Below are 28,000 nucleotides of genomic sequence, written 5' to 3' on the forward strand. Positions count from 1 at the left end.
CCACCCCATATCACCTAAAAGCAGGGTGTAGCTGTGTTGAAAGAAGGAGAGGGTTTTGGTTTATTTTCAAAAAAGGACTGATTACAGAGACGCACATCAGCCCAAACCTATTCTCATGATCAGCCAAGGGCGTAAGTAAGTGCCACCATCTAGCACTACAGCCCTCCTTGGAGCTCAGATTTCCAAGTGGGATCAGGAAACCGGCGGCTGCTTTGTTCTTGCAGAGGCTCCTGCCCTGCCCTGTCAGCCGGCGTTCTCCTCCGAGGGACATGCACAGTAGTCTGTTATGTCATCTTCTTGCGCTTCCGCTGTCTCCCGGCTGGCTTGTACACAGGTAAGGGTAGAGAGAGGGTGGCCAACTTGTGGTCTTCATTGTCCGTGAGTCCTGAAGGCCCCTTGCTTTTGGAGATCTTCAGCCTCATGGCTTTAGCGATCTCCAGTATTCTGACAAAAATAAAAAAAACACTCGTATCAGTGAATACATTCCTATGTCAAATCACAGACACTCAGTAGCACAAGGCATCCCACTGGATCAGAGCAATTAGGCTTTCACCTCGGAGGTGCAAGAATCAGGTCAGAAGCAAGCAGGAACGTGGCTCTGGGGCTGTTCTCTGGAGCAGTGACTGGCAATATGCATCGCCTTGTGTGATAGCAGATCCAGTTCTAGAAAAGCCCACTGTGGAAACAGCAGGGGTGATTTTGATCAGGAGATAAGTTACAGCAACAGGACTTTGTGGAGAGGGTGGAAAACCATTGGGCTTGGCCTGCCCAGCTTTGAAAATAGCCTGTTGCTTTATTTTAGTGGCTCATTATCCCAAGTGCGTGAAAGTTAATCAGTCCATGCCAGGCTGGGGAGAGATGAAGTAAAAGCAATCTACATTTTGTAACAAGGTCACGGCTCAGGCATTTATTTATTGACAGCACTGCATGCTGCCCTGCAGGACAGCCCAGCTGATTTCCAGACACTCAGCACCTGGAGGAAAGAGAGAGGATGTCCTGTGGTGCTCAACTGCAAACCCTTTTGGCAGTCCAGGGGGCAGCATTGATGAGCTCTAAGAGACCTCCCAGGTTAAAGCAGTAACATGTCAGCAAGGAGAACCTGTAGAACTTTTTAATCAGGGATGCAAAATCCTTACTCAGAGAACTAAATCAGTCCTGAACATAACGATCGCAGCAATTTCTCATCCCTCCCGTGGCACATGGAGCATCTGAATGTGATTAACAATGCTGCCTGTTTCAGCAAAAGTCCTAGACTGTCACTTTAGAGTGTACAGTAACTCCTCACTAAACAGCCTCCTGCTTAATGTTGTTTCAAAGTTACGTCGCTGCTCCATTAGGGAGCATGCTCTTTTAAAGTTGTGCAATGCTCCTTATAATGTCGTTTGGCTGCCTGCTCTGTCCACTGCTTGTAAGATTCTGTGGAAGAGCAGCGACTTTACAAGGGAGCATTGCACAAGTTGTTCTTCTCCACCACCTCCCCGTCCCTCATAGCGCTTCCCCCGCCACCAGGGGTGAAAGTAACTTACAGGACTTATCGGTACTGCCGGAGTCCTGAGGGGGCGTGGCTTCAACCGGAAGAGGTGTGGCCTCAAGATTTAAAGGCCCTGGGGCACCGGCTGTGGCTGGGAGCCCCAGGGCCTTTAAATCAACCCGAGGCTCAGGGGCAAATTAAAGGGCCTGGGACTCTGGCTGCCGTGGAGCCCCAAGCCCTTTAAATCCCCCCTGCAGCTCCGGCAGCTGGGTTCAGGCATGGATTTAAAGGGCCCAGAGCTTCCATGGCTCCCCAAGCCCTTTAAATCCCAGCCCCAGCCTGGCTGCCGGAGCTGTGGGGCGGGATTTAAAGGGCTCTGCGCTCCCCGCAGATGTGGGGAGCTCTGAGCTCTTTAAATCATGGCCCCACCCTGGCTGCCAGAGCTGCAGGGGGGGGGATTTAAAGGGCTCTGGGCTCCCGGCAGCTGCGGGAGTTCCGCGCCCTTTAAATCCGGCCCCAGCCTGGCTGCCGAAGCTGTGGAGGGAAATTTAAAGGTCTCTGGAGCCCTTTAAATCCCTGCCGAGGAAGCTGGTGCAGTCTGGCATAGCATACTGGCTCTTGCCGGTATGCCGGACCGGACCGGCTTACTTTCACCTCTGCCTGCCACCAAACAGCTGTTTGGCAGCAGGGGAAACGCTGGGAGGGAGGGGGAGGAGTAGGGACATGGCATGCTCCGGGGAGAGGTGGAGTGGGGGTGAGAAGAGGCAGGCCTGGAGCATCCCCCAGCAAAGTCGGCACCGGTTCTTCTCCGGGGAAGCTGCCACTGCTGCTGCAAAGGTGCTTCCTAGCATCCTTGCCTGCAGCAGGCTGTGCCTGTGTGGGATAAGCCAGGGGCATCTCCCAGCCACAGTACATAATTTTTTGGGGCAGACAAAAGGCATTATCTTGGAACCTCATCCCCCGTATTTACATTAAATCTTACGGGAAAATTGGATTTGTTTAAGATTGTTTCACTTAAAGTTACATTTTTCAGGAACATAACTACAACGTTAAGTGAGGAGTTACTGTATTCTCACTGATCCCCAATGCAAGCTTTGCATCTGTGTTTCAAAGAATGCCATTTGCAAGGAGATTAAAGAAGTGGCTTTTTTCCAGTCTGAGTCTCACTCTGACTTTTGATTTTCAGGACTTTTCTGTGCTCAGTTTTTTTAGAATCCCCCAAAAAGACAGCTGAGCAAGTCAAGAATCCATCGTGCCTGATGCGGCTCCCAAAAGGCAGCGTGACCTTTCCAAAAGCCATTTACTTCATCTTTAAAAATGGGGTCGAATTGGCTTCAAACACTGCCATTAAAACCATTATTCACATCAGTCCCAAACAGCAAAATGACTGGAATCAGCAATAGCCTCCACTGCCACATGTACAATGGAGTCACCCTGCGAAAAGTCAGATCGGATCACTTCCATTTGCCGTTGGAATTTAACCTTTCTAGTCGAAAATCATTTCATTATTTTCTGCAGGATTTTGTTAGGGGGAATAATTGATTTCATGTTGGAGTTGTTAATTCTGCAGAACACAGATCTCAAGATGGATTTTTCATACCCTGCAATAGCATCTTTAGAGATCTTGTCAGGAAGGGTCATCCTTACCAACCAGGTCAAGCGACAAAGCACGTCCTTGGAGCTGCTATTTCTCCCACCAAGGTGCAGCAAGCCAAGCATGGTTGAACTCAAATTGCTGACCGGGGGCTAATACATTTCAATTCCAGATGGTATTATGCAGCTGCTTTCTGTGCTAACAGCCAGTCTCCCCAACCTGGAGGTCAAGGATTCCCCAAGCGAGTCCATTAGATTAAATCAAGAAATGATCATAATTGTATTCTCCAACGGCCTGAATCACACCCCTCTGAGGTCAGTGGAAAGAGCCCTCTGAGTTTTATGGACTCTGGATCAGGCCCTGATTAAGACGTGTTGATAAAGACAGACTTTACACTCAATACTCAGTATATATGGCACAGACATATTTCTTGTCCCATGGAAAATTAAGCGCTAGAAAGTAACTTCCCAATGAAAATACGAGCAAATGTTCTTCATTAAGGACCCGATCCTGCCCCCTCCAAATCACCACAGTTGTCCTTGGTAGGCCCAGTTAGCCAAACCCTCATTTCCTGAGGCTGGTGCAATTACCCTCCCCAAATTTCAGGAAAAGACGTCTCCTCTGCACCAGGCCCAGGCAAGGCATTTCGGGGGGGACTGGATTACTGGCTGGGCCAAGGGGGCATGTGCTCATGACTGGTTTTGTTTCAAAACCTGAGTTCCAAACTTTATGACAGAGACAGTTGCCTCCTGGCAATTAAATACGGATCATAGACCCAGCAGGGAGTCAGAATTCTGCTTCCCATTGTTGTGAGAAGGACAGAATAGACTGGAAAACACAGAGGCAGTGTTACTCAGTGGACAGAGCACTGGACTGAGACTCAGAGTTCTACTGGCTGTCACTGGCTTGCTGAGTGACCTCGGGCAAGTCACTGTCCCTCTGTGCCTCAGTTTCCCCATCTGTAAAAAGGGACAAGGATGCCAACCTCCTCTGTAAAGTGCTTTGAGATCGGCTGATGAAAAGTGTTTGACAAGAGCTCAGTATTATTTGTTATTTTAAAAATGACCCCAATTACACCCCAATCCTGCACTGAGCACTGCCTGGGTGCATCCCACTGACAAGAACGGGGGGAGCCTGCATGGTACTCAGGGCAGCATCTGGACTAAACATCCAACTGCTCAACTGAGGAACTGAACAAAACCCCCCCAGTGCTGCCTTCTTCCCCCTCCACCCCAATTTTTTTAAAATTACTGCATGGTGGGTGCTCCTACAATTAACAGGAACATCACTCACCTCTTCTCGCGGAGTTTCATGTCCCTCTGTAGCACAGTCAGGTCTGTTTGGAAGTTGTTAATGTGCAATGCTAAGGCTATGACATAGGCTGTAATTTTAGCCTTCATCGAAGCAGAAATTAAATTCTGGATACTGGAGAATAAGAGGGAACGGGAGAGAAACAAAATGTGACACTTTTTAACAGAGCCAAGGCATAACCCTTTGGCATAACATCCAAGACCTGGGATTATATTCCTAGTAAAAGGGATGGGGAATACTGGTGACAACAGCAGCACTATTTCCACTACCAGCCCTTTTGTGAAGGACTGAGAAACTCTGTGTGTCAAATCTGTGAAGTTTTGGGTCGACCAGAACTGCAATTTTCATCAAATAATCGAATGGGCTGAAAGATGTCACCCAGCTCTAGTTATAAATCAACACAGCTCGCAGGGCAGACGGGTTTAGAGGATTGTTTTTCATGCTGACGTGGCAAATTTATGTTCAAAACCGCCTGGCACTTCATAGTAACGCCGATAACATGAAGCTGTGAAGAGACAATGCCTGTAAAGCAAAAAAGTGTGGCCCTTCTGCGCACAGCCACCTAGGTGGAAGCCAACAAAATTCAATAAAACCACAAGCAGCTTCTTGTAAATATTATTTAACTAAAACAGCTCCACAGCTGACCACCCCCCCCCGGCAGATGCTTATTTTAATTACTTTCCGTGTGTCCACGTCCTTTGGACAGCCTTTCCTAAGTCAAACCTCTGCAGTTCTAAATGTGTGTATTCTGGCGCCTCCTGCTGGCAGTCACTCAACTGCTGAAAGGCTGATCGGTGGCCAGCAGGCAAAGAATCCAGTGCCCAAGAAGAGCAGAAGCCAGTGCCACAGCTCTGACCAGCGTCCAGAACTTTTCTTTTAATGCTGCAAACTGGAGAGATTGGTCAGAGGCAGGCCCAGCGGGGGGCTTTGGGGACCCCAACACAGGCACGTACCATGGGGAAGAGGTGAAGTCCTAAACGTGCTTTAGTTTAGTGTTCTGGGACCAGCCTACACCACGTTGGCACCACAGGGTCCTGGCCTGGGAGGTACAATGGCAGCTGGAGCTCCCTGGCAGTACCCTAGAAGGGTACAGTGTGCGCTCTCCTGTTTACCACTCAGAAGGGTCTTCTCCTGGCTAGCCCCGTCTAAGGCACAAGCCAGAACTCCTGGGTTCTAGTCCCAGCTTTACTGCTGCTGACACTGCACAATTCACTACACCTCCACTTATTGGGCTAGCTTCTCTGCTCTGCAACATCATGCTGAGAGGACCAAGGAGATTGGAGAGGAGCATCGCAGTCTGGCTATGCCTCCTGCTAGCCTGACATGCTCCCCGGGGTTGGGCATGGGGGAGGAGGGTGCACAGGGCCTGCACCACTCCCCAGCCAACGAGATATAGCAAGTCTTTCCTTCCACTGTGCTGCAGGAGTGGAGCAGAGAGTCTGCCCTGCCAAGGCAGCAATGATGATGCATTAATGTCGCAGGGCTGCTGGCAGGTTTCATTCACTGCTGCCTGTAAGATGCTTCAGAAAGAGAAGGCCCCAGGCAGATGTGGTATTGGCTACACACACACACACTTCATTAAATGGGGTTAGTTAAACTGACGCCCCTATACAGGCACCCGTAGGCTTAGTCTACACTGGAAAGGTTCTGCTGGCACAGCTACCCCAGCATCGTTATACCAGCAAACCCTCCAAGTGTGGACACAGCTCAGATCTGCATAAAGATCTGCCATCTTAGCTGACACTGGTTCTCCACGAGAGAGAAGCTACGCTGGCAGGGCTCTGACGCCAGTATAACTTCATCCATACTAGGGCTTGTTCCGGCATAGCTGTGTCAATTAAAAAATAAAATAAAGTCACATCCGTAACCAACATTGCTATACCAGTGTAAGATTTAAATCGGGTTCAAACTGGTTTTATCGGTTTAGCTCCCCCCTGAAATCTGACAGAAGCAAGATTTAAACTGACTGAAGAGCTGAGTACAAAGCTGCATTGACTTATTACCTCAGTTTCAAATCACAACTTTAGTTAAACTGGTGCAACCGTGTGTGTAGACAGGGTGGCATTTTCAGTAGTGCCCCAGTGACCTGGGAGCCCAAGCCCCCAGTGAGTTTCAATAGCACTTGAGCGCCCAAGTAGCATGATCTCTTAAACACAGGACTGGGTTCTTAAGTCACTCAGATGCCTGTGAGCATTTTACCCCTGGCCTTTGTACTATGTTAAATAAAATACCTGATTTTAAAATACAAGCCATCAGGTCAGAGTCTCCTCTCATACTGGTGTGACTCTAAACTGGGGGAAGAGGTAGATACGCTGGAGGGTGGGGATAGAATACAGAGGGATCTAGACAAATTAGAGGATTGGGCCAAAAGAAACCTGATGAGGTTCAACAGGGACAAGTGCAGAGTCCTGCACTTAGGACGGAAGAATCCCATTCATTGTTACAGACTAGGGACCGAATGGCTAGGAAGCAGTTCTGCAGAAAAGGACCTAGGGGTTACAGTGGACGAGAAGCTGGATATGAGTCAGCAGTGTGCCCTTGTTGCCAAGAAGGCTAACGGCATTTTGGGCTGTATAAGTAGGGGCATTGCCAGCAGATTGAGGGACATGATCATTCCCCTCTATTCAACATGGGTGAGTTTTGGGCCCCACACTACAAGAAGGATGTGGAAAAATTGGAAAGAGTCCAGCAGAGGGCAACAAAAATGATTAGGGGGCTGGAGCACATGACTTATGAGGAGAGGCTGAGGGAACTGGGATTGTTTAGTCTGCAGAAGAGAAGAAAGAGGTGGGATTTGATAGCTGCTTTCAACTACCTGAAAGGAGGTGCCAAAGAGGATGGATCTAGACTGTTCTCAGTGGTACCTGATGACAGAACAAGGAGCAAAGGTCTCAAGTTGCAGCACGGAAGGTTTAGGTTGGATATTAGGAAAAACTTTGACTAGGAGGGTGGTGAAGCACTGGACTGGGTTACCTAGGGAGGTGGTGGAATCTCCTTCCTTAGAGGTTTTTAAGGCCCGGCTTGACAGAGCCCTGGCTGGGATGATTTAGTTGGGATTGGTCCTGCTTTGAGCAGGGGGTTGAACTAGATAACCTCCTGAGGTCCCTTCCAACCCTAATATTCTATGATTCTATTCTATGATTCTATGACTCCACTGAACTTCAACAGAGCCACTCCTGATTTACACTGGCATAAGGCAGAGGAGAACGAGAGCCAGAGTTTCCACACCATCACCTCCTGAAGTACAGATGATTGCTCAGCATAGTGACAGCCCCTTCCATTTTCTCCACAGAAAAATCTCTGTACCAAAATCTCCAGGCATTAAGCAGGGAAGATGCCAATAATTTAGATTTCTTTATACGGCAGTTGAGAGGATTTCCTGATAACGTGGGGGCACAGTTCTGATCCCCTGATCTGAACTTTCCTGTGTCACGAACATCAATTTCAAAACAACAAACTATTCGCTACCTGCCGTTGTTGTATGTCAGGGCTGTGAAGTTTTTCATGAGTTTGCTGTTAATGACGTGTGGACAGTCAGGGCCCAGTGCATCTAAAAGAAAAAACTTTTTGCAATGAAATGATAAACACACATTCTGAACATCATGGGGCTTCATTCAAATTAACACTTAAGAACTATTATAACGCTGTGCTCGTTTTATACTGCTCCTCTGACATCTTTAAGGGAACAACTTAAAAATACATAAACCAGTATGTTGACAAACTACTGAGAGCATCTAGGGTAAGATTTTCAAACAGTGTCTGAATGATTGACAATCCTAAACCCCATTTTCAAAAGAGACTTAGGTGCTTACAAGCCTAAATCCCACTGACTTCAGTCAGAATTAGGCTCCTAATGACCTGTCACTTTTGAAAATTGGACTTAGAAGCTTTTGAAAATTATACCCCTAGAATGTAGGGCAAGCTTCTGTACCGTCTACGGACTGTCATTTTGTTCTTTGTTTGTCCAGAGCCTCGCACAGCGGAGTCCTGGTCCATAATTTGGACTCCTAAGCACTATTTTTGTATTATTATTAATAAATTAAATTACATTAAGTATTAATATGATACAATTCCTTCCTTATCTGTGTTTCCATTACCAGAAGGTTATTAAAATTTAAATAGTTTTTCAAAAAAACCTTGAATTTCCTTTTCACCACTTCGGGATTGTCTATACTGGAAATGCTCCTGCAGCTGTAGTGCTTCAGTGCAGACATTACCTGTGCTTACAAACAGGGTTCTCCCAACGGTATTGTTAATCCACCTCTCCAAGAGGCAGTAGCTACATCGATGGAAGAATTCTTCCATCAACCTCACGCTGTCTACACTAGGGGTTAGGTCAGCTAAACTACATCACACAGGAGTGTGGGGTTTTTCACACCCCTGAGCAATGTAGCTGGGTCGACCTAACTTTTGAGTGTAGATTGGGCCTTAGAATGGTGAGTTTCACTTTTATTTCACACCACTTTGACTTTTGGACTCCCATGCATCAGAATGTCTGGCTTCCCAATACGACAGGGGGATGTTTAAAGAAAGTTTTTTCTACAGAAAGTCTAAAGCTGAGATTTTCAAACCTGCCCATGGATTGAGAAGCACAATTTCTGCAGAAGACAATGGGAATTATGCATCCAAATCCCCTTTGAAAATCTACACCTAAATGTTTTGTGGGGAGCATTAAACAACTGTCATTACTGCACCTTTAAAAGATTGTTTTGGATGCAGAGTTCAAAAGAGCTTGTTAGTTGGAAGCAGCGGAGCTGAAGTTGGCTGGAGACTGAACGTACAAATAAAATAAGGCTGGATAAACTTGTAAATAAGGGATACCCCCAGTTCTGCAAGCTCTCATCAAGTGCCTTGTGATATTTGGCGTTTTTCTTAAATCTCCAGCTGCTGGAAACTTCATATTTCCACATGATTATTGATTATTTGCATTACAGTATCGGCCTGAAGGCCCGCTCAAGGACCAGGATTACTCCACTGAGCTGTACAAACAGAACCAAAGGATAGTCCCTGTCCCAAAGGGCTTCGATAGAGGCTGCCATGTGTTATTTCATGTAACAACTCAGAAATGCTAGAGTTGAAGAAATAAAAATCACTTTGTTCCTGGAAAAAAAACTGCTTTTTCATTTACTGTGTTTATCGGTTAAACAAACCAACCAAACAACCTGCAAAGACCTTCTTGATAACAGCATGAGAAAAAGCAACATATGAAAGACTATTTGGTTCAATGGCCGCGCCCCAATGGACTTCCCAGTAATCTGCTCAACATGCAGAGGATGGGAAAATTGTATGATAGCAGAAGGCTGCAATAACTTCATTATTAGAGCCAGCTGGGTACTGGAGTTTTTGCTTGGTGGGAAATTCAGGATTTCTAAATTGTTTCTGTCCAGAAACAAAACCAAACAAAAAAATTTCAAAATTTCTTACAACAAATTTCAAATAAAATTGTTTCAGGTTGAAACTTTTAGTTTGGCTAAAATCCGAAAAAAATCATTCTGAATTCTTACCTTTTAAACTGTCACATTATGTATAAAGTGAAAAAAACTGAAACCAAGTCATTTCAAAATAGGAAATCAAAATGTCCTGTTTTGAAAAATAAACTGGAACTTATTGGAATCTTGTTCCAGCCCTCCCCCGCAAATTTCATTGAAAGAGACATGCTTCCGCAAAACTGTGTCACTTTTGATGAACCGGCATTTCCTGATGGAAATATATTCAGTTGGAGCATTTCTGACAGGAGTTACTCTGGTCTTCGCAATACCCTGATTTAAAATGGCAAAGTCACTGATGAATTAAAATGGCAAGTTTACAATGTTGAATTATTGGGGTTTCTATAACTTCAAGAAAATATACATTTTACGGATAAGAAAATGCCATTTCTACTTCTAAATGGAAGATCGTTTGTGACACGAACGTATTGATTTGTTCTGCACCCTGTTCACTGTTGAGGCATTAACTGCACATGTTTCACTACTCTCCCTCCCGCCCCCAATGCAGATTCAGTATCAGGCTTTGTAGGGAAAAAGAGGGCTTCATTTTTCGTCAGTATTTTTAGATTGAGATTTTCATAGCATTCCAAAGAGCTCTGGATGCTGAACGTGTGCCTGACTGCCTTAGACTGCTTTAAAAATTTTTAATTTGGCCCAAAAGTGTACCTGGGGATCAAACTGTTACCGGTGTCTGTTAGCACTCATCTGTCATCTTGGTGGAATTTTTTGTTCTTTTTCTGGATTTAAGACTCCATTAGTTACAATACAAACCCCAGTCCACAGCTGAAAGGTAAGTAGGACAGAAAGATACTCCTGCTATTAACTTACATTTCTTCTTAATCACTTTCTGGAAACTGAACTTGATGAGGGTATCCAGAAACCACAGACACCGCGCCTTATGGTCCGCTCTGTCCTCACTTAGAGGCATGGACTTCAATTCTTCTAGAACGAAGGAGCAATGGCTAAAAGGAAGAGAGGGAACATCCCTTAGAGCAAAGGGCATAAAGAAATGAGGTTTGGGGTACAGCACACTAGGACAGGAGATGCCCGAGTGTAAGGAATACACAAATAAGGCCAATTCTGCAGCTAGTTTAAATTTACAGAGCTCCACTAACTTTGACATGGCAAAGACAATTTACGCCAGCAGAGGATCTGGCCTCGTGTGTATTCCTTTGTCAGAGCATCCACTAACCTATCGTGCTCTACCCAGAACCTTTAAATGCACTAATGCTTAATGATGAAAGGCAGGAGTAGTATTCTCTGACCAGACAGAAGAGAGTCACGAGAAGGACACTTCCACCCAGGGAAGATATTGCTCTGAAAAGGAATGCAGATGATCCTACAGTGTATTAATATGGTGGACAACAGCTGTCCAACCTGTGAGCCTGTCTACTCTAACCTCAAACCTCACCAGGGCACAACAGTCTGCATTCATCCGTGGTCTACACAGCTGCTCAGGCCTTTCATCTCCTCTTTATGGTTCCCCCTTGCCCAAACTCTCCAAACTTCAACATGTTCCCTGTTCAGCAGCTTGTCTAGAACAGTGCCCAGAATGATGACAGGTTTCAGAGGGGCAGCTGTGTTAGTCTTTATCAGCAAAAACAAGGAGCCCTTGTGGCACCTTAGAGACTAACAAATTTATTTGGGCGTAAGCTTTTGTGGGCTATAACTCACTTCATCAGATGCTTGAAGTGGAAAATACAGTAGGCAGAATATATATACACAGCACATGAAAAGATGGGAGTTGCCTACCAAGTGAGGGGTCAGTTCTAACGAGAAAATTCAATTAAAGTGGAAGTGAGCTATTATCAATAGGAGGAAAAATATCACTTTTGTTTTTGAAGTTTTTTTGTTGAAGAATTGCCACTTTTAGGTCTGTTATTGAGTGTTCAGGGAGGTTGACATATTCTCGGATTGTTTTTTGAATGTTATAATTCTTGACATCTGATTTGTGTCCATTTATTCTTTTGCGTACAAACTGTCCAGTTTGGCCAATATACCTGGCAGAGGGGCATTGCTGGCTCAAGATAGTATATACCCCATGCTAATTTACCCCTACTACTACTCACACCTTCTTGTCAACTGTTTGAAATGGGCCACCCTGATTACCGCTACAAAAATGATTTTTCCTCCTGTTGATAATAGTCCACTTCCACTTTAATTGAATTGTCTCATTAGAACTGACGCCCCACTTGATAGGCAACTCCCATCTTTTCATGTACTGTGTATATATATTCTGCCTACTGTATTTTCCACTCCATGCATCTCATGAAGTGGATTCTAGCCCACGAAAGCTTATGCCCAAATAAATGTGTTAGTCTCTAAGGTGCCACAAGGACTCCTCGTTTTTAGTGCCCAGAATGGGGCCATCTGCCCCCATGCTCAGAATCACCGTTTGCTTCCTGTTTGTTTTAATATCCTAGCTAGTCTTCAAACCCTGGGATTTCCCACCCAGCTCCCTCCTCTGGCCCCCAGCATTGTTCACATTTACCTATCCAGCCTCATCTCTTCCTGTTTGCTAGCCAGTTCCTTACACTTCTCTTATTCCCATTCCCCCAAACAGCAGCCATCCTGGCTGCACCTACACAAGCAGGCAGAGACACTGCTTTTGGCTTCAGGCTGTTTCCTAGATGCCCCAGCTCTCACTGTTATAAACTCTGCACACACAGATCCATGCCCCGAGTCATCCCTCAGCCTGCTTCCTAGATTGCAGCTCCTCCCACTGGGGCAGAGTTCACAGATCAGTTCAGGTTATATCTCACCTTGTGATAAAGAGCGTCGGAACCACAACTTTGAAGTCAGTATTAAGGGGCTGTTATTACATCAGGGAACATGTTATTTTAAGAAAGAAATGAGCCTTTTTGGAACAAACATAAACCTACCAGCCACAGTAGAAAATGGTCGTAAGAACATAAGAATGACCATCTAGCTCAGAATCCTGTTGGCCGATAGCAGCCAGTGCCAGATGCTTCAGAGGGAGTGAACAGAGCAGGGCAATTTATTGAGTGATTCTTCCTCTGTCTTTCAGTCCTGCTTCTGGCAGCCAAAGGCTTAGGTTGCATCCCTGACTATTTTGGACAATAGACACTGATGGACCTATCCTCCATGAATGTTAAATATCTAATTCTTCTATCTCACGATCTGGTTCCAATTGGCTAACAGAGTTTTGAAACAGCACTGAGCTTATGCATCTGCTGACTCCTGGGGCTACTGGTCCATCAGATGAAACAGCGGAATAATTCTAATGAAATCTGTCTTGAAAATCCACTAGGCATACACAGCTTCCTACAAGTCAACTAAGTTGTACAGGTGTTTTCCTTCATGCGAGGAGCTACTCGTTTTTTCAACTCATTTCATTACAAGGAACTGACCACTCTATTTGCCCCATCAATAAGCCTAGAGCATCCTTACCTTTTCTCTTCTGTCTTCTTAAGGATCTCCTCAGGGGTAATGCTAACGAAAGCTGCAGCTGGAGTCTGCAGCGCTTCATATTCAGCAGGGGAGAGGACTGAAGAGGTTTTAAGAAATAATAAAGAACACTTTGCTCGTTCAGTTGAGGCTCTAGAAGCCCTTAACGACCATTATGGGTCACAACAGCCTTGTACAGTAGGCAAGTCATGTAGATTTACATTACACAAAGGGCTCACTTCATCCATTGCGCGACTGCTCACAGCAAGAACCGCCACTAATATCTGAGAGCAGCAACTAATGCTGCACGGGGAGAGGTACTGTAGGAAGGCACATCAATCACAGGGACTGGAAGCCAGCCAGGATTAATGTCTCTGTAGGTTTTGATTCCATGATGAAGCATCTCTCCTGGTACAGGGTCAACAGTCCAAATTCCACCCTTTGCTTCCCCTTAATACCCTCCACAACACTTGCAGTTGACATCTACATCACATTCGCACAGGGGAACGCACAAAATCATCTCTTCTGGGAGAAGCCACTCAAAAGGCTGGAGTGTGACTTATAGGCCCAAAGCCCTCAGGCGCACTCTCAAATCCTCTCTCCCCAGCGTTTTGTTCAGGAACAGAAATTACTCCTCTCAAATGACACACAACTCTACTGCTCACCCGAGTCTGAACTTTTCCTTTAACTCTGTATTTTCAGCTGGGTAAAGTAGTGCTTTGCCCCATAAAGGATACTGTCCTCAAACCTGTAGATGTTCTCTGGTTTGTCAGCATCTTCCTGGCAGGGAGGTAGGAAGAGGGAGACATCTTGCAAATCATCCTGAGCGGCGTCACTGACTAAAGCTTTCAAAGCAAGCAGGAGAGGAGAGAGTGCTTGAGCCAATGCGAACGTGAATGGAGCCACAAAGCGAACACTTGTGTTTAGGGTCAGTCTATGCCAAGGGAATTCTTGGTTAAAAAAACGTAACTCTTCTGGCTAGAGTTTTAAAGCTCCAAATGCGAGGGGTGGGGGGGATCTTGGAAGCTTTTGAAATGACTAATAAATCAAACTCATGACAATGATTCTGCAAGTAGAGTTAGCTACGGTACGCAGAGCATCGTGTGTGTGCAGAACATAGTGCATTCTCCTACGGGGAGCTCTTTGGGATCATAGAAATGGAGGCCTGGAACAGACCTCAGGCGGTCACCTACTCCATGCCCCACACTGAGGCAGGAGTAAGTACACCAGACCATCTGACAGGCGTCTATGTAACCTCCAAGTGACAAGAGGGATGGGGACTGTCTTTTTATTGTCCATTTGTACAGCACCTAGCACAGTGGGGCCCCAATCTCCATGCAATACTGAAATAATATTACTATTAATAAAGAGCCTAATTCACCATTGTGGTTCTCCACAGTTTTATGCCACTGTCATCGCTTCATTGCTCACAACTCTGGGGACTCGCAAAACCCCATCTGGAGCATGAAAGAACACGGTGACACCATACTGTGGAACTGGAGCAAGAGCAGCCTTCGCTTCTGCTGCACGTCTGATCCAAAGCCCAGACCCGCAGGACTGACAGGGTGACTTAGCTTGTCGGTTTTAAAGCTCTGGGGTCAGCTGGTCCTTTATGCCGGCCTGATGTGGTATCATTCTTTAAAGAATAAAGTGTGACAGGTTCTGTAGACTAACATTCTACGCAAACAGCTCACAGGACTGATGGGGAGAATAACTTTTCAGGACCCTCTGCAACCAGAGAGTTGAGATGGCCGAGGAACAGAATGTATGATTCACCAATCTATAAGCAGCGTGATCAGAACTAGAAGATTTGATTTCAGCATGCTTGTAGCAGGGAGGGCTGCACGACTCTCTCCCAGACTGGTACACCTCTACCCTGATATAACGCGAACCGATGTAACACGAATTCGGATATAACGCGGTAAAGCAGTGCTCCGGAGGGGCAGGGTTGCGCATTCCAGTGGATTAAAGCAAGTTCGATATAACGCGGTTTCACCTATAACGTGGTAAGATTTTTTGGCTCCCAAGGACAGCGTTATATCAAGGTAGAGGTGTAATCTGTTAGTTTGTGGCTGCTCAAAATTCTCCAATGCCACTACGAGAGTTCACCACTCTGCTTCATTTAACACTCCAGGCAAATCCGCCTCTTCCTCCCTTAGTCCTTGAGGTGAGTGAATCCCCTGAATACATCAGAGGAGGGAACAGACACAATGAATTAGCAAGTCTCTAAAAACCCAACAGGGAGGCTTGCTGCTGCTCTTCTGCATCACTCTTGTTACTTACCAGCAACACCTTTTGTCTCTATGATGTTTTCTGCTGCTTTTGTCACAGCCACATTTAAAGTCTCACTGCCAACTTGGTGCATCCTTCGAGAGTTCAGGGCTCGCTTCTGCTTGTTGGTGCCAAAGGCTTCAATACACGAATCCATCTGCACAAGAAACCGGTCCAATTACTGCCCCTAGATACAGAGGTATGTCCCCTTTGGAAGGTGTTGGGGGGAAGCAGGATATAATGCACCCTGAATAGGAAGGGCTGCTATTGGATTCTACCTTTCAAAGGAAAGGAAATACATTTTATAGACCTGTAGGACCAAATTCCCTGCCCGGTTACAGGGGTGCTCCTCTACTGGTGTTAACCAGTATGAATGAAAGGAAAACTCAGCCTTTAAATTACGGTCCAGTCCAAGGCAGAGATTGCTTTTGCTATTTTTTTTAAAAAAGCCAACAAGTACAGAATAAACGAGTCACTAAAAACGAAAAGAGGGGATGCACGGTTTTCAGTATGGCAGAATGCAGCCCCCACAATGACCAAGTGCTAGTGAATCTGGACAGTAAGCTGCAAACTAAGACCATGATCCCGCAAATGGATCTACATGGGCAAATCTCTGAGTGTGTTCTGCTTTCAGACCCCATTCTGACAGTGGTGTCCGCCTGCCTGGATCTGACCACAGGATCATGGCCTAATGCCCATATGTACGTGGGCCATCATTGAATGGAACACTAGACAAGATCATAGACAGAGATTCTATTCAATGTACAGTAACTAAATACAGAGGGTTGGGAAAGCTAGAGCTCCCTTTTTAAAAATTGTAAATTTTACTTTTGCTTTGAGTGTCCAAAAGGGTTATCAGGTTATAACTACAAAGCAGTAACAACAGAGTTACATTGGAACAAAAATGTATTTCCTCCCTCTCCTATATAGTGATTAAGGCCCTGATTCCGCAAAGACTTATGCACGTGCTTAACTTTACACATTGCAGATAGTCGTCCTGTCTTCCATGAGACCATCCACCATGCATAAAATGAAGGACATGTGTAAGTCAGCACTGACCTGCCGTCTGTCTACATTTAAGGGTTAGAATAATAGAACTACGGGGCTGAAAGAGACCTCAGTAAGTCATCAACTCCAGCTCCCAAACGCTGAGCCAGGACCAAGTAAACCTAGACCATCCCTGGCAGGTGTTTGTCCAACCTGTTCTTAAAACCCTCCATTGCTGGGGATTCCACAACCTCCCTTGGAAGCCTGCTCCAGAGCTGACTGCCCTTAGAGTTAGACAGTTTTTCCTGCTACCTAACCTACAATCCCCTTCCTGCAGATTATTTTCTTGTTCTACCTACAGTGGACATGGAGAACAATTGATCACAGTCCTCTTTGTAACAGCCCTTCACATATTTGAAGATTGTTATCAGGGTCCCCCTCAGTCTTCTTTTCTTAAGAACAAACATGTTTTTAATCTTTCCTAAAAGTCAGGTTTCTAAATCTTCTATCATATTTGTTGCTGTCCTCTGAACTCTCCTCAATTTGTCCACATCTTTCCTAAACCATGCCCCCCTAGAACCGGACACAATACTCCAGCTGAGGCCTCACCAGTGCCGAGCAGAGCAGGACAATTACCTCCTCAGTCTTACATCTAACACTCCTTATACATCCCAGAGTAATAGTCTTTTTTGCAACTGCATCACACTGATGACTCATTCATTTTGCGATCTGTTATAGCCCCCAGTTCCTTTTCAGCAGTACTACCACCTCGCCACTTATTCCCCACTTTGTAGTTGTGCATTTGCTTTTATCTTCCTAAGTGAAGTACTCTGCACTTATCTCTATTTAATATCATGTTGTTGAATTCTGACCAATTCTCCAATTTGTCAAAGTCCTTTTGAAATCTAATCCTGTCCTCCAAAGTTCTTGCAACACCCCCCAATCCCCCTTTCGGTGTCATCCACAAATTGTATAAGCATATTACTCACTCCATTATCCAAGTCATTAATGACAATATTGAACAGTACTGGATCCAAGAATAAACCAGGTGGAAGCCCACTTGATACAGCCTCCTAGTCTGACAGCAAACCATTGATAACTACTCACTGAATAGGATTTTTCAACCAGTTATGCACCGACCCCCAATAGTAATTTCATCTATTCCTCATTTCCCTTGTTTGCTTATAAGAATGTCATGTGGGTCTGTGCCAAAACCCCTACTAAAAACCAAGATCGATCATGTCTGCCACGTCCCCCGCCAGGCCACTAACCCTGTCAAAGAACAATTAACATTAAACTTGTTCTTTGTGAACACGCTCTAGGTAAACTTAAAATAAATCAGTGAATACAGCCCAGCATTTTGGTAGCCATTACTCTGTTTAATATTTAGCAAGTGCATAGAACCACCACCAAAGCTTCAATAATGATAAAAATGCTGCTGTTACACCACTGAAAACCTATTGCCCAGCTTCAGAGCATATTAAAACAGTTGAACTACACCCATTAAAGGCAAAAGTGAACAAATCATTTCTAGACTAGTATCGTTTACTGAGGATAGCCCAGTGATTATGTTAGAAAAAAATGAAACTTACTTTCTCTCTGTAGGATTTATTTTGATAATCTGATGGGTCGTCATCTATTACATCATCTACAAAAAGAACAAAAATGAGTCCACTTAGGTATGACTGTGCTACTGCAGTCCATAATACGTATGTCTTCATTCGCCCTGTGCCAGAACCTGGCATGCAAGTTCTCAAGCTCTCATGCTTGATACTTGATAATTTAAAAAAGGATAAAGCGAAATGCTAGACAGCATTTAAGAGAGAGACTGGGCGGTCATGTTACTACAAAGGGCATTAATACTTTGGTTTGATACATCACAAAAGGGGTGTCTTGGATTATACCAATATCAGCATCACCTAGTGCACCAAGGAAACGTTTCATTGAGGATACTGAATATTTCCCTCTAAACTTGTGGCAATAAAAGCAGCCCTGCTGAAGAACTGTGCTGTTCGGGGATTATTTGATTTCCCAGAAAGTGGCGATTCAGTCTCCAGGCCTGTTTAGTTCTAGCCTTCTCCTAAGCAGAAGACACAAAAGACAATGAAACCAAAACACGACCTGAAACCGTTGATTGGGATTAAATTCAATCTAACTTCCCCCTGCCCCTTTCTTCCTAAATATCACCTCTCAGCGTGCAATGTGGAAAGCAGTAAAAGGGAGAGTTGTGGCTAGCTCCTTAAAGCACTGGAAAAAAGTGTTTTGTGGGGGCATTGTCCAATCATCTTGCGCTCTTTCATTCGGGGATCAATATCCGTGACGTTGGACTGATGGAAACAGGAGCCAAACTATAGGCAGCAGACTGAGTACAGATGTACCGTGATGTCGGTGGGAGAGTTCAGACTTTTACTTACCTGACAACAACGGCTGCATGTTGAATAATTCAGCATTATAGACTTCCATTTGCCCAGCGTCCTTGTCTAACACACCGACAAAGTACCTATGGAGAGCACAAAAAGGAATGATTAACCAGAGATGATGGTAAGTGAAATACGTTCACAATATTATATGGCATGGTACTCTTCATGTCCCTCCTCCTCCTCCTCCTCCTCCCTCCCTGCCTCAGCAGGGACCAATTTTTCCCAATCACAACAACTAGAATTTCACAGTAAAATGAATTCCATAAAAGTCACATGGGAGGCCTGATTTTTAACCCTGGAGTCTCAAATTAAGGCATCTAAATTAGCCCCCAGGCACACAAAACAGGCGTTGAGATGCTTAAGTGTCATCTTCTATTTTCTTTCTTGTTTCTGTTCCTCTTCTAAGGACCTCTTCTAAGCAGGATCGCATTAGGTGTGGTGTCTGGTTTCAGAAGCTTAAGAATGAAGTTTTTCTAGGGCTGCCTGGGCTCAGGATCAGTACTATCTGGAATTCAGAGGATATGGATATTTCAAACCCTGACTTGGTCCTCAGGCAAATAACTGTTTGCTGTAATTTGTTGGTTCTTTTCAAAGCTCAGATTCCATGTGACCATTTTCCGATTATTAATGGCCCCTGGAACCTACAGTTTGGGCTACACTTAAAACTAACAACAGATTAGCTGCGTTGGTCAGAGGTGTGAAAAAAATCACACCCCCAGCCAACATACCTACAACGACCAAACCCGCAGTGTAGATGCAGCTATGCCAACAGAAGAGTGCTTCTGTTTGGGGAAGCAGTGTTCCTACATTGAAAGAAAGACCCCTTCTCTTAGCGTAACCTGTGTCTGTGCTAGGAGGCTATGCCAGCATAGACATGTCTACACTAAAGCCTAAGTGTGACAGCTTCCCAGAAACTGACTCTACTTTCTCCGCTAGTGAGAAAACAGATATTTTTGCAGGACCAAAACAGTTACTTTTAAAGGGATCGAGCCCTCCCTTTCTTTCCAGCCAGCAGTTCAGAGGGAGAAGACGAGTGGTTAACTTTGCTGCTGCCAGACCCGCATGGCTTGAGAAAATGTGTGTTTCTCCCATATTTCGCATAACTCTGTGGAGCAGGCTGGATATTTCTCTCATCCACCGGGCAGCTGAGGATATTCTTTTTACGCTGCGTTTGGCAAGGTTTTCAGCCGTCTTGTGCTGGGTCCGCCCCTCTCTCTACCATTTTTAAAACTGGAACTGACTTGGTGAGGACCAAGTATGGCTACGCTATTACACCAGACATTCAGGTGTCCTGAGCTGAGGGAGGGATTCTCGTTACTGCCTTGTCTATTTCACGGGAGGACTTCAACTAAAGGCGTAATTTCAAACGGATGTAGTTCAACAGTGCATCATCGAGCTAAGCCAAATCGACACAAGCCAGCTTCAAATTGAATTCAGTGTCTCCACAGGGTTTAGACAGGGACTAAGAGCAAAAATACAAGTCTAGTAGCTAATAAAACTTGGAGGTCTCTTCAGGAACAACTATGGATGAGTAACTGCTAGAAGCTCTATGGAGGCCTTGTCTTCGGGTTGTGGAGAACAGCAACGCCATTGGTAGCTCCTTCAACCAGACAAAAAGAATGAGTCACACATTCAACTAAATTGAATGGAGAGGAAAGGAATTTTTTTTTTTTTAAAAAAAGAATGGGGTCTGAAGCCTCTAAACAAAGAAAAACCCTCAGAAAGAAAAAGAGCACTCTACTCAGACTAGCCAGGTGTCCTCACCTAGGTGCAGTGACCTTCACACCTAAGGAAGCTACGTTTCCACCCCTCCAGCTTCAAGAACTGGCATCACATTAGCCAGGCACATGTCTAGGACTCACAGCAGCTGTTCCAAGGATTGATTACATCATTCAAACAGTCTCTTAATCATGCCCAACGTTATGAGTGTTCCTACGAGATGGAGTCCTACGTTCGTACAAAATTGCATATCATTGATATTTGTAGCATAGATGTTCATTAGACTAATTGGGTCTCAATTTAATTCTCCAGACACAAGCATAAAACCTGCCCCTAGAGTCTTGTTGCAATGACCGTATTGTAAATTAAGTTCTGTCAAAATTAAAATCACAGCTCTCCTCATTTCATTTGAGACAGAGGAGAACAAAAAATACATGACCAGCATGTAATCAATCTCTTTCACCTTTTAGACGAGTTTAGTCCTGGATTTCCTGCAACAGCCACTCTTGGACGGCTTAACAAAGTGGTGAGTAGCAGAAAGGGACTTGATTTTAATCGAATCATTTAAAACCCAGGCACATCAAGAGCCTCAAGTTTAGAAGTAGCATCCCCCTGCTACACGCTCACATGATCCAAACCAAACACTGAGCTAATCTGTTCTCTTCCCACTCACATTGCCCATCAATATTTCAGATGTTAGGAGGCACAGAATCAGCAAATGTAGGTCAATGCAGCTGTTCCCAGTACAGATCTGACTAGGACTCAGACTTGACAGAGATTTCTGAAGTTCGCCTTTTTCACCCTCCATTTGTATATATTAAATTTGAGAGGCACATCAAGACAAATTTGACCCCAAAATGCAGGCTGTCTATTAAAACAAACTTCTCTCTAAATCTAAGACAAAACTAGCTGCAAAGTTCAAGTTGTGAGCACCAGAGGCAAATGTTTTAGCTGCATCTGCCGGAAAAAAATCAGTTTAGTTGGAGGAACAGAAATCCAGTTCTAGGTCTCCTGCACATTCCACATCTAAGGCAGGACTTTCACAGCCACCTTAGGGATCTGGACATCCAATTACCAACTGATTTCAATAGGATTCCTCACAGATAAGCATATGAATACGTTTTTGCAGGATCAGGGCCTTACATTATTTTATTATTCAGTTCCTATGGAAACAAACCTGGTTGTACTGTTAGGACTACTGCCTGAAGTCATGTAAAAAGCCTGTTTTGTTCTTTTTCTCTCACTATTTATATACACAACAAAACCTAAATTTAGGCTCGAATTGGACCCGACAGTGTCTCTCAGGGATACTCCTCCTTCCCACTGCACACACATTAAACTTCCCTTGATATTAATGGGAATGTCAGTGTGCCTCAAGGGAAGAACAGATACCCTTAATGGATTCAACAGGAAAGGATTATTTGCAGTTGACTTTTCCTGGATCCACTAATTCCAAAGGTTTCTATCAAAACCAGAAGTTCCCTTACTTACAGTTCCTAGATCAAGCAAGACTTGATAAAACAACATTATTATTAGTAACATTGGCCTGGATGCTCCAGCATCTGTTATCTTTCTCTTATTCTTCCCAATGAAAATACTATCACTTCATGTGTGTTTCCCTTTATGGTGTACGGCAGTGGTTCTCAACCAGGGGTATGCGTACCCCTGCAAATACGCAGAGGTCTTCCAAGGGGTACATCAACTTGTCTAGATATTTGCCTAGTTTTACAACAGGTACGTAAAAAACACTAGCGAAGTCAGTACATACTAAAATTTCATACAGACAGTGACTTGTTCATATTGCTCTATATACCATACACTGAAATGTAAGTACAACATTTATATTCCAATTGATTTATTTATAATTATATGGTAAAAATGAGACAGTCATCCATTTTTCAGTGATACTGTGCTGGGACACTTTTGTATTTTTATGTCTGATTTTGTAAGCAAGTCATTTAAGTGAATGAAACCTGGGAGTATGCAAGACAAATCAGGCTCCTGAAAGGGGTACAGAAGTCTGGAAAGGTTGAGAACCAGCCGTGTATGGAACAGTCAAATAGATCATCAAGCTGCTGACCTGCAACTGCTCAGTGATCATGCAAGACCAAGGAATCCTCTGCATAGATCATGTACAGATTCTGCCAAATTTGAAGGGTAGGTTATTAAATGGGATTCTGCAACATCAGTGTCTTTCCTCGGTGATTTTACTTACCATTTGTTTGTTTTTTAACCCAAATCTTCTTAACCTGATGTACACATAGACTGCATAGCCAGATTTTTCAGAAACACTCAGCACCTCTGATTGAGAGCAATGGGAGCTGCGAGGTGCTGAACTCTTGAAAATCTGATCTTCTTTCTTTCCGATCCTCAGCAGAAGCTGAGCTCATCTGAAAATCTGCCCCCGCATTTATAAACAGCATATATGAAAAGGCTAAGAGAAGAATCAAGTAAACAGAACAACTGCTTTCCCTCCTCCTTTGCACACATCCCATACCTGCATAGGGAGTTACATTTCAGGATACCTGAGCCGAAGTTTTTTCCCACATAAGAAAGCCTGTCTGTCTCCGTAGTCTAAAATACAAAGAAAAGTAACTTTAGTGAGGAGGTACTTGTGACACAAATTCTCCATGTGCACTGAACTTTCTAACTGAGCTATTAAGTCCTTTTTTCCTGGGTATCAGATACCAGTTCTCCAAACAAAAGAAATTTTTAACTTGTCTTATTTTAGGGAAATGTTCTCATCAATTCTACTAAAAACAACACACCAATATTTCCCAAAGAAAGTCTGAAAAGAAACAATATTTCTTACCACTGAAAGAGCCCAACCTCCACATTCACCTAAAGGAAGGTAAGACCCCTTTACGTGGAAGTTATTGCCTTCATAGTTCGAATAGTATTTGTGGTTAACTTCTGAGCATTCTTAGCACTGTTGTGAACTCTGGAATTTAAAAACAGAGCTAGAATGTCTTGTCCGCAATAGTTAAACCTAAATGTGATGTTTTGCAATAGAAATGCTGTAACTAGTTAGGGCTAAAAATGTATAAGAAATTAACCATCTTTGCTATTAAATTTGAAGTGTTATTTCAGATGCTTTAGTTAAAGTTACATCCAGCCTTTCATTGTAAGTTGCTCATAACTGCCTGAAAATTAATTCTCCTCCTGGACTGAAAACTGCTGTGCTTTGCCTCAGCTCCAAGGTTATTCCTGGGCCAGTGGCGGCACAAGTAAAATTAATTCAGCGATTTTTCAAAATGTAATTTTAATACACACGAGCACACACTATCACTATACACACACGCTTTTGAAAACCTGGACTTGTTTATGTGCCCTTGGACTCAAAAATAGCTGAACTTTAAAACTTCATTGCATCGTCAGTTTCCGTCCCCAGTCCCGAAAGCTGAGTGCGATGAAGCCACTCTGGAGAGTTTACAGGATTAGGGCCTATGTTGAAAAATGATTTAAATAAAGAACTTTCGTACATTTGCAGTACAAAATTTCTACCTAGTTTGTGGTTGACCACATGTATACTATTCAGTAGTACTAACTGCGTAACTCCACAATAACTCAGGTAAGGTTTTTCCTTTTCTGGCCTTTGGCTTGTTTCTCTTTCCACTAAAGCCAACACAAGCAAAACTTTCACACAAGAGAATTCAGTCAGAACAAAAACTACAGCGATGCAAATGTTAAGGTTAGAAATGTAAACATGAAAGAAATCAGAAAATGCAACATGATTTTTGCAGTCCTCTTAGCCTGCCTACTCTGCAGCTAATAGCTTTACATTTTTATTAGGTATGCTGTTAACCATATAGCCTAATACATACAGTATGTGCAACACGGGAAAGTCAATATTACTTTCAGAATCCATGACTTTGTGTGTTTAATTCGGTAAGCGTAACTATATTACTGCAATGGTATTTTGCATTTAACATATGAGCCAGAACTATTCAAACTTCAGGTGTACTGCATTATTGAACCCTGTTACCATCCCTTTATATAACTGGTATTAATATACTTGAAGCACATTGTTTGGTAAGCTATATGGTGCTAGGTTCATTCTGTCTGATCATGAATTGCTTTGACAAAACAAAATCATACCTGTCAACACACTAATACTCGGTACTACTTCTTAAGGTTACACTGACATCTTGTGGTTTTGTAGACTAAAGACTCCAGAACACACACTTTTTAGAGAATTGAGGAGCTCCAGGTATCAGTGCACAGACTATTCCTCATATTAACATGGCACACAGCAGGCTAACTCAAAGCTACAGGCAAACGCTCTTCCCCCTTTCCCCCACATCATTGTTCCAAGCAGCAGCTTTTTCTCAATTAAACTTCTGCTACCACTTTCCATCACTCCAATCTGATTTCTGCTGCTAAGAACAGTCTCTCAGCCCTGTAAGCTGAAATAAGGGTCTGGACATGTCCAGAATCTCATAAAATACCATAAAATTGAATGGTTTAATTTTGGGGTTTGTGTTTTGTTTTTAATTCATATGGATGGTTCATTGCCTCTTGAAAGAGAAAGTAGCCACCACCAATTTGAAATCTAGCCAATTTTGTTTCTAAGTTAGTTAAAAACTTTCAGTCACTACATCTGCTTAAACCCTTCTCCTAATTTATGATGTTTTACAATCACATTTGTCTTAATGTTTTCCTTTCCACTGCTGGGGGGGGGGGGGTCAGAACACCCACAAAACAATAGCCCAACTAAAGCCCTGCTCCTACCATCAGATCCATGCCAGCGGACCCTACTGGGAACAATGGGGCGCCATGCAGATCCAATTTCAGGACTGGGGCCTATCTCCTTTTACAAGAGAACCAGTGAAAATGACTGTCCATGATGAACAGGATGTCAAATGCACAAACAGAAACCTGACAAAAACAGAGATCTTCCTTCACCCCAGAACCATAGGAATTCACAGACTGGATCAGACCCAAAATTCATCCAGTCCAATATCTGTCTCCAAATGTGGTCAGTTTCATATATTTCAGAGGAAGGTACAAGAACTCCAAATTAGCAGATGAGGGATAATCTGCCACCACATTAGAGCTCATCTTGATGTCTAATTGCTTAAAAGATTTAATACATATGAACAAAAGATTTGATAATCTTCCAAAATGTGTTATTCACTATAACGCTACATTTTTTATATCCATACAATATCTTTCATTTCTTGTAATCTTAGGTGTTATACTTGTAACAGTAGCAGGTTACAAAAATATACAAAAGTAAGATTTTTAATTTCTGTGTCCCTTAACATATTTTTCAATACTTCTTGGCAAAAATCTCCTGATTGACAAAGACAAAAACATGGTAATAAACAGGGATCGGATAGTTCACTGCAGAACTCTTGTACAATAACAAACAAACTTACCAAGATTCTTTGGTGTTTTTTTCTGGGGTTAGTAGCATCTTTGCTTTTGTATAAAGTAAAATCCATGTTTTCGGAATTCCGCAGTTTTCCATTTGAAAATTGAACTGGAATAAATTTTCAAGGAGAAAGCATTTGAAACAGTACAGCTAAAGATTATTGATATGTTTAAAATAAAAACATTTATAACAATGCCAAGAAAGAGGCTGTTTTTAATGAGACTTTTGGGCAGCCTGAGTTATGTCAGAGTTAATTTCAGAATACAAGTGATTTTTTTTCCCCCAGAATAATTACTCCACTTTGGAAGCCAAGTAATTATTCGGGAATAAAGTGACTTTTCTTATGGCACAGTATCCACATAGGAAGCGAGTCTGGAATATCTACTGCAGAACAGTTTACTCTGCAGTGGTTATTCCACTCAATATCCGAGTATAGACAGGACCTCATATTGCGCTATGGGTGTAAAGCAGAGTGTCACTAATGCCCTACACCTGAGGCAGTAGTGATTTGTCCTGAGTAAGATGCCATAGAATCTCACTGGCAAGGCTAGACCAAGGCTTGACCCTAAAGAAGGATGTCATCAGACATGATCTGAAAGATTCTACTATTTTCCCCCAACTGAGATAAGGGCCGGCTGTCCTAGGAGTTGTACAAACAGTCACAAACAGGCCCTGAAGAGTGCACAATTCCTCCAGCAGTGGCAATTTTGAAATCAAGATGGGATGTTTTTTCAAAAAGCTCTGTTCTAGGAACTACTGTGTGGCAGGTCTCTGGCCTGTGTTATACAGGAGGTCAGACTAGATGATCACAATGGTCCCTTCTGGCCTTGGAATCTATGAATTTAAACAATGTTTTGGATGTACACAGCTCCCTGAATTTAACCTCAGCACTCAGAGACTATTTGTATAATGTTCCATTCATCTCTATGTTCATGAATCGATGCTGACTGCAGACTTCAAAGGGACCACCACATGCATGCAGTCATTTGCTTTCTTGGAGCAGGGCCGGAATACAGCACAGTGAAGGCGATGCAAAAAAACCACACTGTAATAAGAAGGCTGGTGTCAAAACACAGCAAAGAAGCAGCTTAGAGACAAGCAGCCTGCCCTCCAGAAAACTGCCTTCTAGCTTTGCCTTTCACTGACTTTAATTCAGGGTTGATTATTTTTAAGAATGTATTTAATAGCTACAATTCTGCATTTTTTTCTTGAAATCCCACAGGTTAATATTTTGTCACACCTCCAAAAACTGAGTACAGTTGCACAGTGGTGCATGCCAGGCCAGTGTAGCACCTCAGTCCTCATAGACATCAGGTACAGAACAACTCCAGGGTGAGGGCTTCACCCTCCACCCTTGAAGGCAGCAGAGCGATTCCCTTCACGGGCAAGCAGGAGGAAGGAGCAGCCAGCAGAAAGGACTCATCTGACCAAGGTGGGCTCTGCAGCCTGCCTGGGGAAAGAGCCCCCCAGAATTCGTCTCTACAAGGTTCAGGGTCGGGAGAACACAGGGGAGATCCAGCAGGCTGGCTGGGAAGGATGAAACGCCCCTAAATCCGAGCCAACAAACGTCCCTGCCCGAGATCAAAACCAGGCACCGGGCAGGCAGACCCCTGCCCACAGCTACACGCCCACCCCGAGCTCAGCGGACACCGCCGCCCCCCGAGACCCGTGCAGGGCAGAGAGCGGTGCCCCGACTCCCGGGCTCCTGGGGGCAGCCGGCCCCCGCGCACCGCGTGGCGCAGGAGGGCGCGCAGCCAGCGGCACGGACCGTGCGCCCGGGGGCGCAGCGGGGCGCAGCTCGGGGGAGAGCGGCCCTTGCTCCGCCCCAGCGTCAGGGGCGCGACTCTTACCGAGCGGGGCGCTCTGGGCCTCCTGGGGGTCCCCCCGGTAGCACCAGCTGGCGGCTGCGGCCATGGCGCGGCTCCTCGCGGCCGATTAGAGACCGCCTCCCGGCCG

The 28,000-nt window shown here is 44.3% G+C and overlaps 1 protein-coding gene across 2 annotated transcripts; it reads right to left on the reverse strand.

Moving 5' to 3' along the window:
• Positions 1–38: 38 nt before the first annotated feature.
• Positions 39–27,994, reverse strand: POLR1E (RNA polymerase I subunit E). Of its 2 annotated transcripts, none has more exons than XM_050943152.1 (12): positions 27,895–27,994; positions 26,049–26,152; positions 23,165–23,241; positions 18,943–19,028; positions 18,121–18,176; positions 15,554–15,698; positions 14,008–14,115; positions 13,274–13,370; positions 10,691–10,824; positions 7,845–7,926; positions 4,359–4,490; positions 39–444 (listed from the first exon to the last, which is right to left on the reverse strand). In XM_050943152.1, exons 1-12 carry the CDS (start codon positions 27,956–27,958, stop codon positions 285–287), a joined length of 1,245 nt encoding a protein of 414 aa, XP_050799109.1. In that variant the 5' UTR covers positions 27,959–27,994; the 3' UTR covers positions 39–284. The 2 variants fall into 2 exon arrangements, with proteins under 2 accessions (XP_050799109.1, XP_050799110.1); XM_050943153.1 differs by lacking the exon at positions 39–444 and adding an exon at positions 568–973.
• Positions 27,995–28,000: the final 6 nt, after the last annotated feature.

Source organism: Gopherus flavomarginatus, chromosome 3, assembly GCF_025201925.1.
Source record: "Gopherus flavomarginatus isolate rGopFla2 chromosome 3, rGopFla2.mat.asm, whole genome shotgun sequence".
Classification (NCBI taxonomy): domain Eukaryota; kingdom Metazoa; phylum Chordata; order Testudines; family Testudinidae; genus Gopherus; species Gopherus flavomarginatus.